The 15,145-nt window shown below is 40.1% G+C and overlaps 1 protein-coding gene across 3 annotated transcripts in view; it reads left to right on the top strand.

Annotated features, from left to right (window-relative positions):
• RAI14 (retinoic acid induced 14) overlaps window positions 1-15,145 on the top strand; it is an 88,775-nt gene that overhangs the window by 40,838 nt on the left and 32,792 nt on the right. For all 3 annotated transcript variants that reach the window (XM_083884351.1, XM_083884349.1, XM_083884350.1), the window contains exon 3: window positions 8,478-8,608. In XM_083884351.1, the coding sequence (XP_083740477.1) occupies window positions 8,478-8,608 (131 nt within the window). The remainder of the gene's footprint in view (window positions 1-8,477; window positions 8,609-15,145) is intronic.

The raw sequence follows: 15,145 nt of genomic DNA, 5'->3' as shown, positions 1-15,145 counted from the left end.
TGTTGTGACCTTTTTGCTCATTGCTTTTCCTTTATACTCAATGGAATGAAATGGCTTTGGTGAAAACATCAGTAATTGCTCAGAAGAAAAAATAACACCTGATGCACCTAGATGTAATGTTAGCAGGAAATGCCACTGTTCCTCAAATGCAGGGATTGATTTATTTCTTCTAAAAAGGCCAAAAAGTAGCATCTAAATGAAAAAAAGCCATTGTGGCCGTTAGTGTGAAGGGAAACAAGCAGCATGTGCAAGCTGTGTGCCTCCCAGCCCCTACAAAACTCTGCCATGTGCCTCTAAAGTCTCTAGTGTGGGCCAGCTGTATTCCTTGGTCTGGGTGAACTGTGTCATGCTCTCTTGGCCTTCCTTCCTCACTTATGCTCTCAGACTCTTCAAATTTCTTGCTCTCACAAGAATGAAGTCCTGCAGCTGAGTTATGAAGTGGCTGCTTTTTTGTGCTTTAACTGTGCACATTCCCTTCCTGACCTTATGGCTACTCTGCGTTCAAAACCCGACTGAAACTGTGAAACTAACCACAGGGGTTTTTTTAAATAACCCAAACAAACAACAAAGCAAACAAAAAGCAAAACAAACAAACAAAAAAAAAACCCACTCAAAAAACGCAACCAAACCACCACCAAAACTGACAAAAAACACCCAAGAAACTTGCATGCAAGGAATACAAATATCTCAGCAAAACAGCAAACTTATTTCCACTTTCCTTTCCCTCTTGAGTGTTCTTGGAGCACAGCTCACAACCTGCTGCAAATCCCAGTCATCATTTAAGCAAAGACTACACTAACTTTTTTCTACAAGTTCCCTCCCCCCACATCCTCAGTCCTCAGGCTTGCAGTCTCAGATGACCATTTTAGTCAGGTCATCTTTCCCCTTCTCTCTTGGTGAAAGACCCTTTCTTTTCACAGCTTGTGGTCCCCTTCTGCCAGGAAAGTTTCCGGGCAGCCTCGCTGGCTGATAGAAGTGCCCTGCTGAGTGACTTGCTGTTCGGTTGCATTATTCTGGGGTTCAGCATGAAAAAATGGTTTGCTTGGATAATAATCACTTCTTTATCTACAGAAGCTACCCAGTGAATGGGTAATTATCAAGGTTTACTGACAATCTGCCGCTAGTCTTTTGTTACCATTCCTTGTCCATTCACTCTAACTGCTTCCTGCCTTCCCTGTTGTGCTTTTTATCTCTGATTCAAATGGAATTCATGGTCTGACACAAATACAGTCTCCAGTATCAAACAGACCTCATGCAATCCGCATGGCCAGTTACCCCAGCTAGGCACCATAGCTCAAGAAGCAAGAGGAGGGCAATGATTGTAAAATGTGTGCACATTACTTGCATTGCTGCCATTCCCACCTTTAAAGAATGGCATGTGTAATCTTGTGAGCTGCAAAATGTTTCATCTTCTTATGTAAATATAACTAATGTTATTAGCCATCAGTCACCTAAAACAGGCCACATGTCAAGTGAAGCTGGAAAAGACTCACTTGTACCAATTAGTGACATTTAGATAATATCACTAGGAATACTTTGAAAGCCATTGACATGCTTTGCTTTTCTGACAACTTAATTAGAGGTCTAGACCTTACTTGTGGTGAAGTTAATGAACACAGCATCTTTTGGCATGGCCTTTCAGGGCGCTGCCTCTGTTGGGTGCGGTGCAGCAGAGGTCAGCTTGCTGTGCTGTATCTGTGCCGAGGGTAGGCTTTGGGAGTCAAGAAGCTGGACCCACAGCAACTGAAAGGAGCCCAGGGGGCAGCAGTTGCTGGCATCTCCTGAGCTCTCAATGTCCTGGAAGAAGCTGCTGCAGACTGGAACAAGCTCTTGCTGATAAGGTCAACAACATCTTGCCCTTCTGCAAGTGAGATTTCCACTCCCACCCAAGCTTGCTGCTGGCAAATACAGTCTCTAAATTACAGATAGGGAGGCTGGGAAGGGTGTAAGCTCCTTACCTACATACCACTGGCTCCTAAGTTATAGTGTTTTCAGATAAGCCATTTTTGGAGAAAAACTGTCATCTGTTGTTTTAACTTCAAGGGATGTTTTGTTTGGTGAATGCATTCAGTACAATAAGATTGTTCTTGTTTTTAAAACTCTCTTGGGAAGTCCAGCATATGTGGACTTTTGTGGATGACCTTGTGATGCAGTGCTGTTCAGTGTCTTTGCCATGAGTTTGTTTGTGATGCCAGACTTTAAGTATTCCTTTCCTTTTCAGACACCGAGTTGCTGAGTTTGAAATTATCAGGAATTTCAATTTGCTACTCAGCTTCCCTGCAGTTCTGATTTCAGTGGAGATAACATAACTCTGTCTCCAGTAGGTTTGCAACAATGCAAGGTCACTTAAATCATCTCCTGTAGGCTGCATGCCAAAGATAAAGAAACAAAGTTGTTGCCAGTTAATGTTTGCTCAGGTATTCGCTTCTGGAAAACGCTGTACGTTGTACGAGTGCTAAGTAGAACTATCACGTCTTGTTATACGTTATTTCTTGCATGATATGTGCTGGAAATCTCAGACAATGGAGGCTTGATATCCGGATATGGTGGTGATGAAAAAAATAGTAGATACCTATTTTGAACATGTTTTGATTCCTCAGCTTCTGTTTTGGAAAGGAAATTGTTCACTTTGTGACAGAGAAAACAATATATAAAACAGCTAGTGCAAGTTTCAACTCTATAGGAAAATAGGCTTTTATATAAAGGTTTCTCTTTGGACTCAAAATCTGTCAACTTGTCAACATGCTATGTGTGATCCCAAATATGAAGGATTTTTACTGGATCGTTTCAGCCCCACGAGTATGATAAGTACTTTATTACCATCTTGCAATGATAGAATTGGAAATAAACTGCACAGAAACAGCTTACAGGAGACTTGACAGCTGACAGTGCATTGCTGTTGGTAACTGCTGCCAAAGTTGGTGATGGAGCCGTGGTTTTGAGAGGTCATCCTGATGGTGATCACTGAAGGTGGTATGAGCACTCTGCAGTGGCTTGAGTATTGTCTTTTTAAATCACTAGTCATAAACTGGCGGTGCAGATCAAGTCAACCGAGTTCTCAGCCTCACTTCATTAACACTGACCACACAGTGCCCTGTGCAGGAGTGGCTTTCCATCCTAAGAATGGCCAGCTCTTTTCTCAGGTTCATGAGTGTTTCAGTATGAAAAACACTGAACTGTTACTAGGGAGATACTTCTGAGTGAGGCCCTACACCACACTTTTCCATCTGCAAACTGAAAATCAAGAATAAAAAGCATGCTTGTAGAGGAATGTTCAAGGCCACTTGATGTTTGAATTTAACATGCCATCCTTTCAGCTGTCAGTGTTGTATTTTAGGATTTATTTGGGATGACAGATTATCTGATCCCCTGCACATTAATAGGAAAATGTTTACTATTTTTAGGCATGACTGAAGACCACCTGTTTTATCCAAAAACTTGCACATCTTGAGCTTTGATCAGATTACTTTGTCTCTGCATATCTAATATTCATTATTGCTACCTGTACTAAACACTATGCATGTTTTAAAAACCACAAACAAATAACAAATTAACTCTTCCCCCTCCCCCAAACCTGAAGAAGTACTGCGTGGAGCACTGGCTGTAGTCCGTGAAGCTGAAATATGTGTTTCATCAATTTTGCATGTGTTCACAAGCCATTGTTATTGCAAAATGTTAATTGTTTGAAGGAAGATTGTTGATAACTCTTTGGCATGTGGCCTACAGGAGTCAGGGGTGTGTGTAGGGTGGGGGTGGAGGTGAAGAGAACTCACATGTGCAGTCTTTTCTAGGATTAGATTCTTCCAAATTCATTACACACATATGTGCTTATGCTGAGATGCTCACACTTGGGATTTTTTTTACTAGAATGCTACAAACTCAGTTGACTAGCTTGTGTATTTGCAGCAGTCTTGACATAAAACAAACAGAAAACACCTGCAAACAAAACAAAAGAACCCCCAGCCTTACTGGCAATGAAAAATACCTGCTTAGCTGTTGGTTTGGTTGCTCTTGTGCTATAGTAAAGATCTTCCTGAAGACAGTGCTGCTTTTTTGTGCTAACCTTGAGTTTGAAGTGCTCTATGTGGGTTGGCTCAGAATGTTACAGGTGGAGACCTCTCTGATACTTTTTTATGTTGCCTGAACAAGTGGTAACATAAAAAACAGTATACCTGAACAGTACCTGAACAGAACTGAGGCTTCCCAAGGGCTATGTGGTGGATGATGCTGTGTTATTTGTATGAGATCTGAAAGCAAGGCAAGTGAGGAATCTGTATTTAGAGGGCTCAGGATGTGGCTCACAGCTGAAGAAAGGTGCCTTACAGAAATGTCTGGGCATCTTGGAAAAGTGGATTGGGATGCTTTGGGGACTGTAGTGGAGGAAGCTTGACGCAGTGTGTTTATGAAGTTAAGGTCTCTAGTTCTGCTGGCCATCCTGTACTCCTGGCAGAAGAGAGCATCTGCCCTGTGTGTGTTTTCCAGGATAGACAAATGGTGGTGCTGCATGATGAGTGTCAGTTCAAGATAGTTTTTAAAATGAACAGTAACAGGGAGTACCCATGTTTTGCATCATTCCAGCAGAAGTTACCTCCCAAGTCTTTGGTGTATATTTGATGATGTGTGACTTGTGGGGTCAAAACCAGGCTAATATTACAAGAGATTCCAAAACTGTAATGTAATGCAACAGTCACTGCCTCTGTTCAGAAATCTGGGTTTTCTGATCTGCTATGGGCAGCAGTGCCTGTGCAATGTTTGATTGCATGAGGCACTTTAAAAGTCCTACTGACTTAAATACTTCCTATTTCTTGCCAAGCCCTGGGTACAGTGTCTTTCTGGGTGTCTTATGTATTCTCTGTCCATCAAGAATTTTCTTCCCCTGAAGAACATGGACAGTAGGGCTACAATTCCATATTGAAATGGGTTTTTGAGAGTCTATTTTGTGCCATTTATTTTATTAGCTGTACCTTTAACTTTTGGAATGCATTGGTCTTTGAGCATAATGGGGAAGAAAAAAGCCAATTTGATCCTATCAGAGGAATATTTGAACAACAGTTGATGTCCACATACTTTTTTCTTCTGTGTGAACAGATTTATGCATAATTTAATTTCAAAAATAAAGCAAGGTCTGTAAATAGATTTTTATAGCTTGCATAAAGTTGACATTTCATCTACAGTTACAATGATGACACATTATTGATGCCTTAGAATAGAATCTTTATTGCTTTAATGAATGGCTTTACATGAGCAATAGAGTGTGATGGCTTTTAAACATCTTAGGTAGGACACAGATAGTTTATAAATAAGCATAACTGCTGTGCAATGGTGAAGAGAAACTCTGTGTGTTCTTTTGTTTTCCAGGAGCAAAACAAAGTTTCAAGTACAGTAATGTAATAGATGTTAAACATACAATTGCAAGAACTAATATAAGTGGATTTAGGTATGTGGCAATCTCTAAAATTACTCATTTCTTTAACATCTCTGAGTCACAAAGCTTGAAAGAAGAAACACTAATTAGATGTAGAACTGAAAAACAGGAATCTAAAATGACTGCCAAATACAGATCTAGCCTAGCCACCAGCCTCTACCATGTTCCTCTAAGCAGGAAAAGGAGTTAATTCTCTGACTCTGTGTAAAAAATAAAGAAATGTACACTGATAGCCTTTCCTTGACACTGAGATACATCTGATACTACTGAGTCACTTAGTGGCATGTCCATGTTCTGTTCTATTTATTTCCCAAGTACGAGGGAATCTTTTTAGCTATACAGATAAGTAGGCAGCAGTTTTCAGTTGAGGCATCATTAAGTCTTTTCTTAATGGTGCTTGTGTGTGAGTGTTCATTTTGGGATACCAAAAAGGATATGGTTGAAAACTACAGTAAAGACAAGTTAAAGAATCTGTTCTTGTGAAAGTGCGATTCACACGTCATAAAATGTTTTACTGTTAGCATGAACATTGGTCTGCATTATCAGAATCACTTTCAGAATAGTCCAGGGTTCTACATTCAGTATCTGAGTATCTCCTCAGTGCAGCTTCCATACTACGTAAATACTTAAGGGTAATTTGAGACACAACTGTGTTCATTCCTATTTGGACTGGGATTTTAATGATAGTGTAATTACAGATGAATACAGTTTCCATAGCAGTTTCTCTAAGGGGGAATTGACACTCTATCTCAGACATTTCTTAAATATGGGAGTCAGTGTTTGTGTGTTTACTTGCTTATACCAGAACATAGAACATTGGATTATATGTCAATAATGTTTCAATTTAATAGCTGACTATGGAAAGAATATTAATGAAACTGCTTCTTGAAGATGTGGCCATTTTTGTACTCTAAAGCTGAATGTTCTTCTGAAAGCTATTCTGCCAAGAATTTTCAGCAGGCCTTAATCTTAACATTTTCCTGTAGTTTATTCTATTTCATGTTTCAAACGTAAATTGGTGATTTCAGGTCAGGAAAAAATCTTAAGTTAGGTGTTGTATTTTTTTCTTCAAAGTGTTGATTAGTATTGGATTGGATGTGTGTGTTTGGTGTGTGTAGATTAAGGCTGATTCATCAAATAGCCTCTATTTAAATGTCTTACATGACTGAAAAATAAAATAAAGCTTGGAAAAAGGTCAAACTCCTAAAGACATACTGTCAAATAAAGAGAGTTAACTTTTAAGTTTTTTATTTACAAGTAAGATACATTTTTTTTTAACATCTGCTTTTAATAATAGGCTGCCTTTAAAGCATGAAATTCCCTGAATGCAGAATAGGCAATGAGTCTCATTTTGGGTGGAGCCTGCTGCTTGGCTGGCCACTCATTGTCATGGAGTCTAAATATTGCTTAGAGAAACAATTATTTTTTTTTCTGATGTAATTAGTGCTTTAGAGTCTATAGAAATTTATTGCAGTGCCACAAGAATAAAGACTGTAACCTGCTGGATGTGCACTGACCCACCAGTCATTCCACCTGCCATAACAGACTGCAGTTGCTCTGTCTGCCACTTCCTTTGACAGAGCTGCCATTCATACTCTTGGTTCCAGGTGGTGTTCTTTCAATGTGTCTTGCTCTCATGCCCATACTCTGCTCTCTCTAATGGTTATTTTAATTTGTTTTTTAAATTAATTTTTAATCTGGAACACTTTCCTCCTGTTCCTCCTGTGTTTCAGGGTGTGAACAGCCTGTGGGATTAGTTCATATCAGTGTGCACATCTTACACTCTTCCTCCCGAGCCCAGACAGGGAAATGGCAAAGTTTTTATGTATCTGGGGGAAAAAAAGTCTGTATAGAGCATCAGGACAAGGTGTTGGGGGAGAGGAGGGATTTGTTTTGTTTCGTTTTTTATTAAGTTGAGTATTTCTCAAGGTGTGTATTAACACATGAATTCAGTAATACAGTAATTCCAGAAATTGTGTACAAATCAAGTGCTTATAAACAGGTAGTCATGCTGGAGATGAGCTGACTGATGTCAAAAAGAAAGCCACAGCTGTTGAATTTAACTCTCATGAGTGTAGCAGGGTGCTAACACTGGTTCAAATACAGCTTTTAACTGCACCAGATAGTTTTTCCCGGAGACTGAACAGTGTTGTTGGTCCAGACTAGAATGCATGTGTGCAACTTTCAAGTCGTTCTCCAGAGCTCGTTTTGCTGTGATCAAATGGAATACGGAAGGTTAACTGTCCTCTGTTTTCTTAAGATCTTGCTAGATTCAACTCGGAAGTCTTTTAGAGGAAATAGGCCATTGTCCTGATCCTTCAGACATGGAGGGGGAGTCATCAAGTTGGAAGTCATGTCCTATTCCTGATTCAGCTGCTGAGAGGGATCAAAAAGATTTAGGGGATTAGATTTGGAAAGATCTGAAAGTTAGGGTGGTTTTCTTTTCTTTCAGTAGCACTGTATTAGTGGTTTGTTTGTTTGTTTGTTTGTTTTAAAGACCAGGGGATAAAAGCTCAATATTAAGCTAGCTGCAGTCTGCAAAGGGCAGTCTCTTGACCTGTTAACCTCTAGAAAATGTGAGCTGGGAAAGCCTTTAATATGGAAAGTTTTGGCTGGTTTGGGTTTTTAGGGTGGGGTCTGGATAAGATGAGGCACCTCATTGCTTATCCATGTGATGTATGTTGTGAAGGTCCAATGGGGCCAGTATAGCTCTGAAATGGAAACCAGGACTAGAAAAATAAAGGTGAATTTTTGAAGATACAGTAAGAAAATACAGTATTTTTTTCCTGCACTACTCATCTACAGAGTTTCCAAGTTACAGTTCGTCTTCAGTCATCACTTTGGCACTGGCTTAAGCCATCAAATCCTTGGGAACCTCTGCTGCACAACTTGCAATTACTTTTATGCGGCTTTGTCTGTGCCATTTCTTTGGGTTGGGCTTTTGTTTAAGCTTTCAGTGGTGATAAATGTGTGCAGGATCATTCTGAAGAGTCTGTACACAGAGCTGATGCTAATAATGATAATACTTCTCATTTCTTTTCCTTTTACTCAGACCAATGAGTGGAATAAGAATGACGACCGGCTGCTGCAGGCGGTGGAGAATGGAGACCCTGAGAAAGTGGCTTCACTTCTGGGTAAAAAGGGAGCCAGTGCCACCAAACAAGATAGTGAGGGCAAAACTGCGTAAGTCCAAACAAAGATTTAACTTGTGGAAAACCCCACCCCTAGCTGCATGTGCCACTTCCATGAATTAAAAACCAGATACTATCCTGAAAATGAAAGTTTATTTTTTTTCTGAAGCACAACATATTCTAAACACATTCTGATTAGTAATTGTACATTTAAAATGCCATTGCAAAATCATAAACTTATTAAGGTAACTTGAAGATTAACAAACTACTGGGTAGATTGGGACCATTTTAGGACACGCTATTTTTGTATTTCATGGCACATTGCAGATTGAACACTCCAAAAGGTACTAATCCTTGGGGATATCTTTTCCCATGGACATTAATAAGACAGAACTTAAGATATATTTTCATCCTAATGGATTTGACTGAACTGAAACTGTGGTGACAGTTTTAAAATCCTGCAGATACTAAGGATTCGCTAAGTGTTCCTTGTTTTGATTGAAGTGTGCTAATGCAAGTTTTGTGTAAATTTGATTCCTTTTGCTATGTATTTAATGTATAGCATTTTCATCTTCTGGTCTTCCTTTTGTTCTCCTGTGAACATTCTGAATTGTGGAAGATAAAAGATTCCACTAAGTAAACTACAGCCAAAAGATTGCTAGCCTTACACTTTCTTCCATGTGGCACAGAAAGATGATTTGGTGGATAAGTGAGAAATAGGCATCCTCTGACAGAACCGAAACCTTGCTAAAATTCTGGATAGATGTGGTAAAGGAGGACTTAGAAGGGCACCACAAGGCAGTTTAGTCTTGGGAAGGGCAGCACAAAGCAGTTTATACTGAACTCTAAGTTCTAATAAATTATCTCTGGGTTACATTTATTCAGTCAAACTCTGCTTCTTTCTTGGTCTGGTTCAATTTCCTGCATCTGCTCTATTTCTGCTCTTCATCTGAGGGCACTGAGTGATGGATTGACTCATAATGACCTGCAATTTCTTACTGCAGAAGTCCAAGTCATCAATTACGTCAAGGGTGCTTTCTTCTACGTACTTTAATAGGTTTTTAATTTTTAAAAGTTGCATACATATGTTTTTATTTTGGCCATTGAATCTTGAGAATTACAGCTATATTTAGTATTTCATGTTTTTACAATCAACATAACTTCAGACCTCAATTCTTAAGGTCTTCTCTGTATACAGTGAATCCAGTGTAACGCGTACTTTCCAAGTTTTGTGTATGAATTGATACTATGGATTTTTCTAAGAAACCACCTAAGACTGAATTTATCAGTATGTCTTAGCTCTAAGAATGTAGCTTGGTATTAGTGCAATGATTTTCAGCTTTATATGGTTACAATAAGAAATTCCCATTTTCATTCTTTAAATGCAGCTACTAAGAAGTCAGTAAGCATATATGAATGATGCTGTTACTAATAATGCAGTTGCAAATACTTCAATTGCTTGGAACAAATGTGACTTAGTACTATAAAGATATTTGCTGCTTCTTGTTCTGTATGCTCATTTAACTGTCATTTACTTTTAAAGTTTTTTCTGTGTCGTGGTTAAAAGGAACCATGAGAGGGAAGAAAGAAAAGCAGTGTTGCTGTGATGCAGAAATACAGCATGTCAAGTCTCATTCTGTTTCCAGTGCTTTGGGAAATTTAGCAGACCTGCTCAGGTTATTTCTGTCTACGTTTTGAAAGATAGAGACTGACAGGTGTGGAAGCAATGACATGCACCTGGAGAGACATAGCTACCAAAGGTGGCCCAGAAATGTTCTCCAGCATGTCTTAATAATATTGGGCTGTGTCTTGTTTGTGTTTTTATCACTCCAGAGTATTTTTGGTGTGTACAAAATGGAGTACAGCCATTATTTCTGTGTAGACTTGTTTCTCCTATGTTTGCAGTGTGATGCCAGTGCTTCATTCCTGCCATGTGTCTGGGTGCCTGACACAGCTGGTTTTGCCTGGCCTCAGAAGCTCTGCTTAGAGGAGTAGTCCTTTCTGCAGCCCAACACTGAGGTCTGTTGGTGTGCTGCAAGAGCATGATGCTGGTTTGTTGGCTACCTCATCTATAACTTCTGCCACTCCTGTGTTGGGAAATTGCAATCTGCACAGGGCTTTTTGGAAGAGCTGTCCACCCTTGTGCTCAGATTTCACAAAATCACAGAATGGTTTGGATTACCTTAAGGATGACCTTAAAGATCATCTCATCCCAATCCTCCTGCAGTGGACAGGGACACCCACACTTGGTCATGTTTCTCAAAGCTCAATCCAACCTAGCCTTGAACACTTCAGGAATGGCTCCTCCACAGCCTCGCTGGGCAACCTTTTCTAGCCCCTCACCTCTTTCACAGTAAAGGATTTCTTATTACTACTGCATCCAAATCTACCATTTTTCAGCTTGAAACCATTCATTTTGTCCTATCCCTACATGCCCATGTGAAGGTCTCTCTTCAGCTTTCTTGTAGGTTCCCTTTTAGGTACTCAAAGGTGCTACAGTGTCTCCCCAGAGCCTCTTCCCATGAGCTTTGCACAGGGAAAATACGGCAATGGTTGGTGACGGCCAGCATGGCTTCAATAAAGGCAAATAATGCCTGACAGATCTGTTGGCCTTCTGCAGTTTGGTCACAGCTGTGGTGCATGGGGGAAGAGCAACAAACATCATCTTCCTGGACTTGTGCAGAACACTTGACACTGTCCTGCACAATAGTCCTGTCCACAGCCTGGAGAGACATGGATTTGTGGGTTGGACCAGTCCTCCCTCTCATGAGGGCAGAGTAGAGAGACAGAGTCACCTCCCTTTGCAGTGGTTCGGCTTTCCAATGGGTGCAGCTCCGGCCAGCCCTGCCGCCACTACATCCAGGGGCCACTTTGCCAGAGGCGTGGGCAAACTCGACCACGGTGCGGATAGTGCGCAGAATAGAAAGGCGGGACTCTCAGGGTGTGCAACCAAGGGATGCGTGGTCCCAAGGCAGCGCTCCGGAGAGAGACGCTGGCCTCGAAATGGCAGGCTCTTTATTGAGTGGGTTACAGGGGTGGGATTGCGTGGGACCAATTACAACCTTTTGCCATCGTATAATGAGGGGATGCACAACTTTTGAACCAATAATAAGTAACTTGGGGAGGAGGAATACATGATGAGGGGGTGGGGAAGTTATATAACTTAAAGATTGACACTTAACAGAAAGGTGGTAAACAACTATTATGGGATAGGGTTACCAGGACAACCAAGGTTTTGGCGGGAAGGTCTGGGGGAAGGGGAGAAGGAGAGAAGGAGAAGGAAGGAGAGAAGGAGAGGGAAGGAGAAGCCATCTTAAACAATAGTAATAATTACAAAATTATAAAACACAAATTATAAAACTAAACTGGAGCAGTAAAAACCCAATTGGAATTGAATTTAAGCACCACCACATCCCTTGACCTGCTGCCCACAGAATTATTTTGATGCAAAGCAGGATATGTGATTCCTGGGCTGTGAGCTGACATTGCCAGCCCATGTCCAGCCTCTTGTCCACCAACATCCCCAGATTCTTCTTGGCAGGGCAGCTCTCTGTCCATTCTCTGCCCAGCTTTTGTTTGTGCTTGGGTTTGCCCTGACCCAGATGCAGGACTATCCCTTGGCCTTGTTGAACCTCATGAGGCTCATGTGGTTTCACTGGTTATGTTTTAGAGAGTTGTCTGCAGTGCCATGTGGGAAGGGAGCTCTTTGGATGAGTGTTCAATTGATCCCAGTGAGTATATATTGATGCATTTGTTTGCTTAGTTGGGATGAAGCTGACTAACCAGAAGAACGTGGTGGATTCAATTATGTAACAGAGTGAATAATGTGATTAAAGACTTTGGAATGTGCTTGAAAGCAAAAACAAGAAACAATTACACATTGCAATACAGGTTTGTTAGCTTCATCGTCTGTAGCCTTAAGGTCTGACATGTTTCTTTTAAGACTTTTCTTTCTCATTCTTTTTGTTAGCAACACTACAAGCAAAATTTTTAATACTGTCCAGATTGTTTGAGATACGGTAATATAGTGCATTCTTTTAAACAAAAGGTGGAGAGGATAATTTTTCATGCTTAGAGAGGTACTTTTAATTTTTTATTTTATAATTAGATTACTTCCTGTTATAAAATCCTTGAACTGAAAGAAACAGAGATCAGAATGAAGGATATTCTTTATTTGTCCTGTTGAATATTGTGTGTGTCATCCCTTTGAGTCCTGTTATGATGTGTTCCAGCTTTGGCTCAGTTTTGGACATTACACCCTAAATTTCCTCTTCGGTTTCTTTGGTCCCTGTCATTTAGGTCCTTTACTTTGTGACTGGCTGACATGCAATAAAATGGAGGTGCTTAAAATAGTGAGGTCTAGGTACCTTATTAATTTAAGGTATTACTGTTAAGGTAGGTATTTCTTAGAGATAATGCTTTAAAATTTTCATTAGAACATTTAACTCCTCAGCAGTATCTTTTTTTAAAAAAGGTATTTAAAAATACCTTGTCAGAGTAATGAAATTATAGTTTTTTAAGACTCACTTGACTTTCCACACCATCACCCTGCGTTTGACTAAGTTCTTTCAATAAACAATAAATCACTTTTAAGGCCATGGAGCAAATCCACCTTTGGCGTAAGTTGACACAGTCCCATTGTTGCTCCCACTTACATAGCACAGACTATTGCCAAGCATAGTTGTAATAGAACCTATCTGGAAATCTGACTCTGTCATTGTAGTCTTACTTTGCCAGATGGGTTGTTGTTTTTTTTGTTTTGTTTTGTTTTGTTTTGTTTTTTTCTTTTGGTCCAGCTTCCTTAAACAACAAAATGGGGCTTTCCAGCTTGGAATTTGGTCATTTAAATCCAATTTGAACTAACAAAAAATATTTTCAAAAAGATCTCTTTTGGGACTGGATTCATTCATGTGCTGCACTTTCCACAAGATCAAGTGTTCAAATAGGCTGTTATTTTAAGAAGCTACTGCCATTATTGAGGGAAAGTGGAGGGATAGGGGTGGGGGAATGATTTTGGAAAGGATTTACAGTGTATAAATGGTAGCACTTCCTTGTCCTGAAGTTATTTTGTCAGTGTGCCAGTCCATTACTGCCATGTTTGCATGTTTCTGCAAGGTACTAAACTAGAATTAAATGCTTTTGGCTATTAAGTGAAACAGATCTCTGTACATTTTTTTGAACTGCAATTGAATCAGCTGTTGTTTAATAAAATTACTCTAACAATAGTACAAGAAAGCTTTAGAAACCTCTGCAAATTTGCTCTTTAAGGACTCTTTCACAAAACTACTGCCAATAGAAGTTAATAGAAAAAATATATTTTCATTTGAAAGAGACTGTTCATGCCTTGGAGGCTGAACTAAAAATAAATTTTGGAGCATATTCCAACTGCAAATACTTGGTATTTATTATGTACATAGTATTCATTTTTGTTTTCTTTCTTTCAGATCTTAGTGTATAAAGGAGGTGGGGGTGAGTGGCATGAAGAACATAATTTTTCAAAAAGTAGATTGTTATAAACGACTTAGCCAATTTAATAATCAAAAGCAAATTTCATTTTGCTACAAGAAGCAATCTTGGAAAGCCACAGTCAAAAGAGACAACATCGAGCCCGGGGTCGATACTGGGTGAACCTTAGATTCGGCCTCTCTGGCACCAAACCTCCCCCGTTCACAAGTCCGGCTTCTGAGGGATCTGTTTTTATACAGTTTATTTTCCCTAAGGCAGGGGTTTTGTCTACTTTTGCTCGATTCGCATATTCATGTAAGTTCTTTCTTGCAGTTTGGTTTTTTGAAACAGTTTTCTGGGCAGGGGGCAGGGATGAGAGCTTGATTTGATTTATTACTGGTTGGGGTATTGGCATTGGGATGCACACCCCTGACGACTTGTCTTATCACAGATGCATATTGGGTATCAATCACTGGGATGTGGTCAGATCCAGCCCTTGAAACGACCCATCTCCGACCAAAGCCAATCTTTTCTGTTGTAAATTAAAATTTTCCTTTCGAATTTTCCTCGGTGCCGCCTATGCTCACAATTGTAAATCAGTCTTCTCCCTGAAGCTGCTTGTAGTTTTACAATTTTGGATTCCTTAATTTCTAAGCACGAATTATTTTATATATATCATATATCACATTGATATATGATATGTTTACCTTTGAGAGAGAATGTTTCCTTGTGTGTAATAATATTTTTCTTAAAATAAAGTATTGGAAAAATACATAGAATGATAGCATAATCTTGGATAGGACCCACAAGGATCATCAAAGTCCAAGTCCTGTCCCTGCACCAGACACCCCAAGAGTCACACCACATGCCTGAGAGCATTGTCCAAACATTTTGAATTCTGTCAGGCTGGTGCTGTGACCACTGCCCTGGGGAGCCTGTTTGAGTGCCCAACCACACTCTGGGCAAATAATCTTTTCCTGAGACCTTTTCCTGTTCCCCTGACACAGCTTCAGGCCACTTCCACAGGTCTGTCATTGTCACCCCAGAGAAGAGATCAGTGTCCGCCCCTCCTCTTCCCCTCATGAAGGAGTTGTAACTGCAGCAAGGTCCCCCCTCAGTCTCAGCCACTCCTCACACAGCATAT

Source organism: Zosterops lateralis (assembly GCF_965231275.1).
Source record: "Zosterops lateralis genome assembly, chromosome: Z".
Lineage (NCBI taxonomy): Eukaryota > Metazoa > Chordata > Aves > Passeriformes > Zosteropidae > Zosterops > Zosterops lateralis.
The sequence above is the reverse complement of the archived record's forward strand: the minus strand, read 5'-3'. Positions and strand labels throughout refer to the sequence as shown.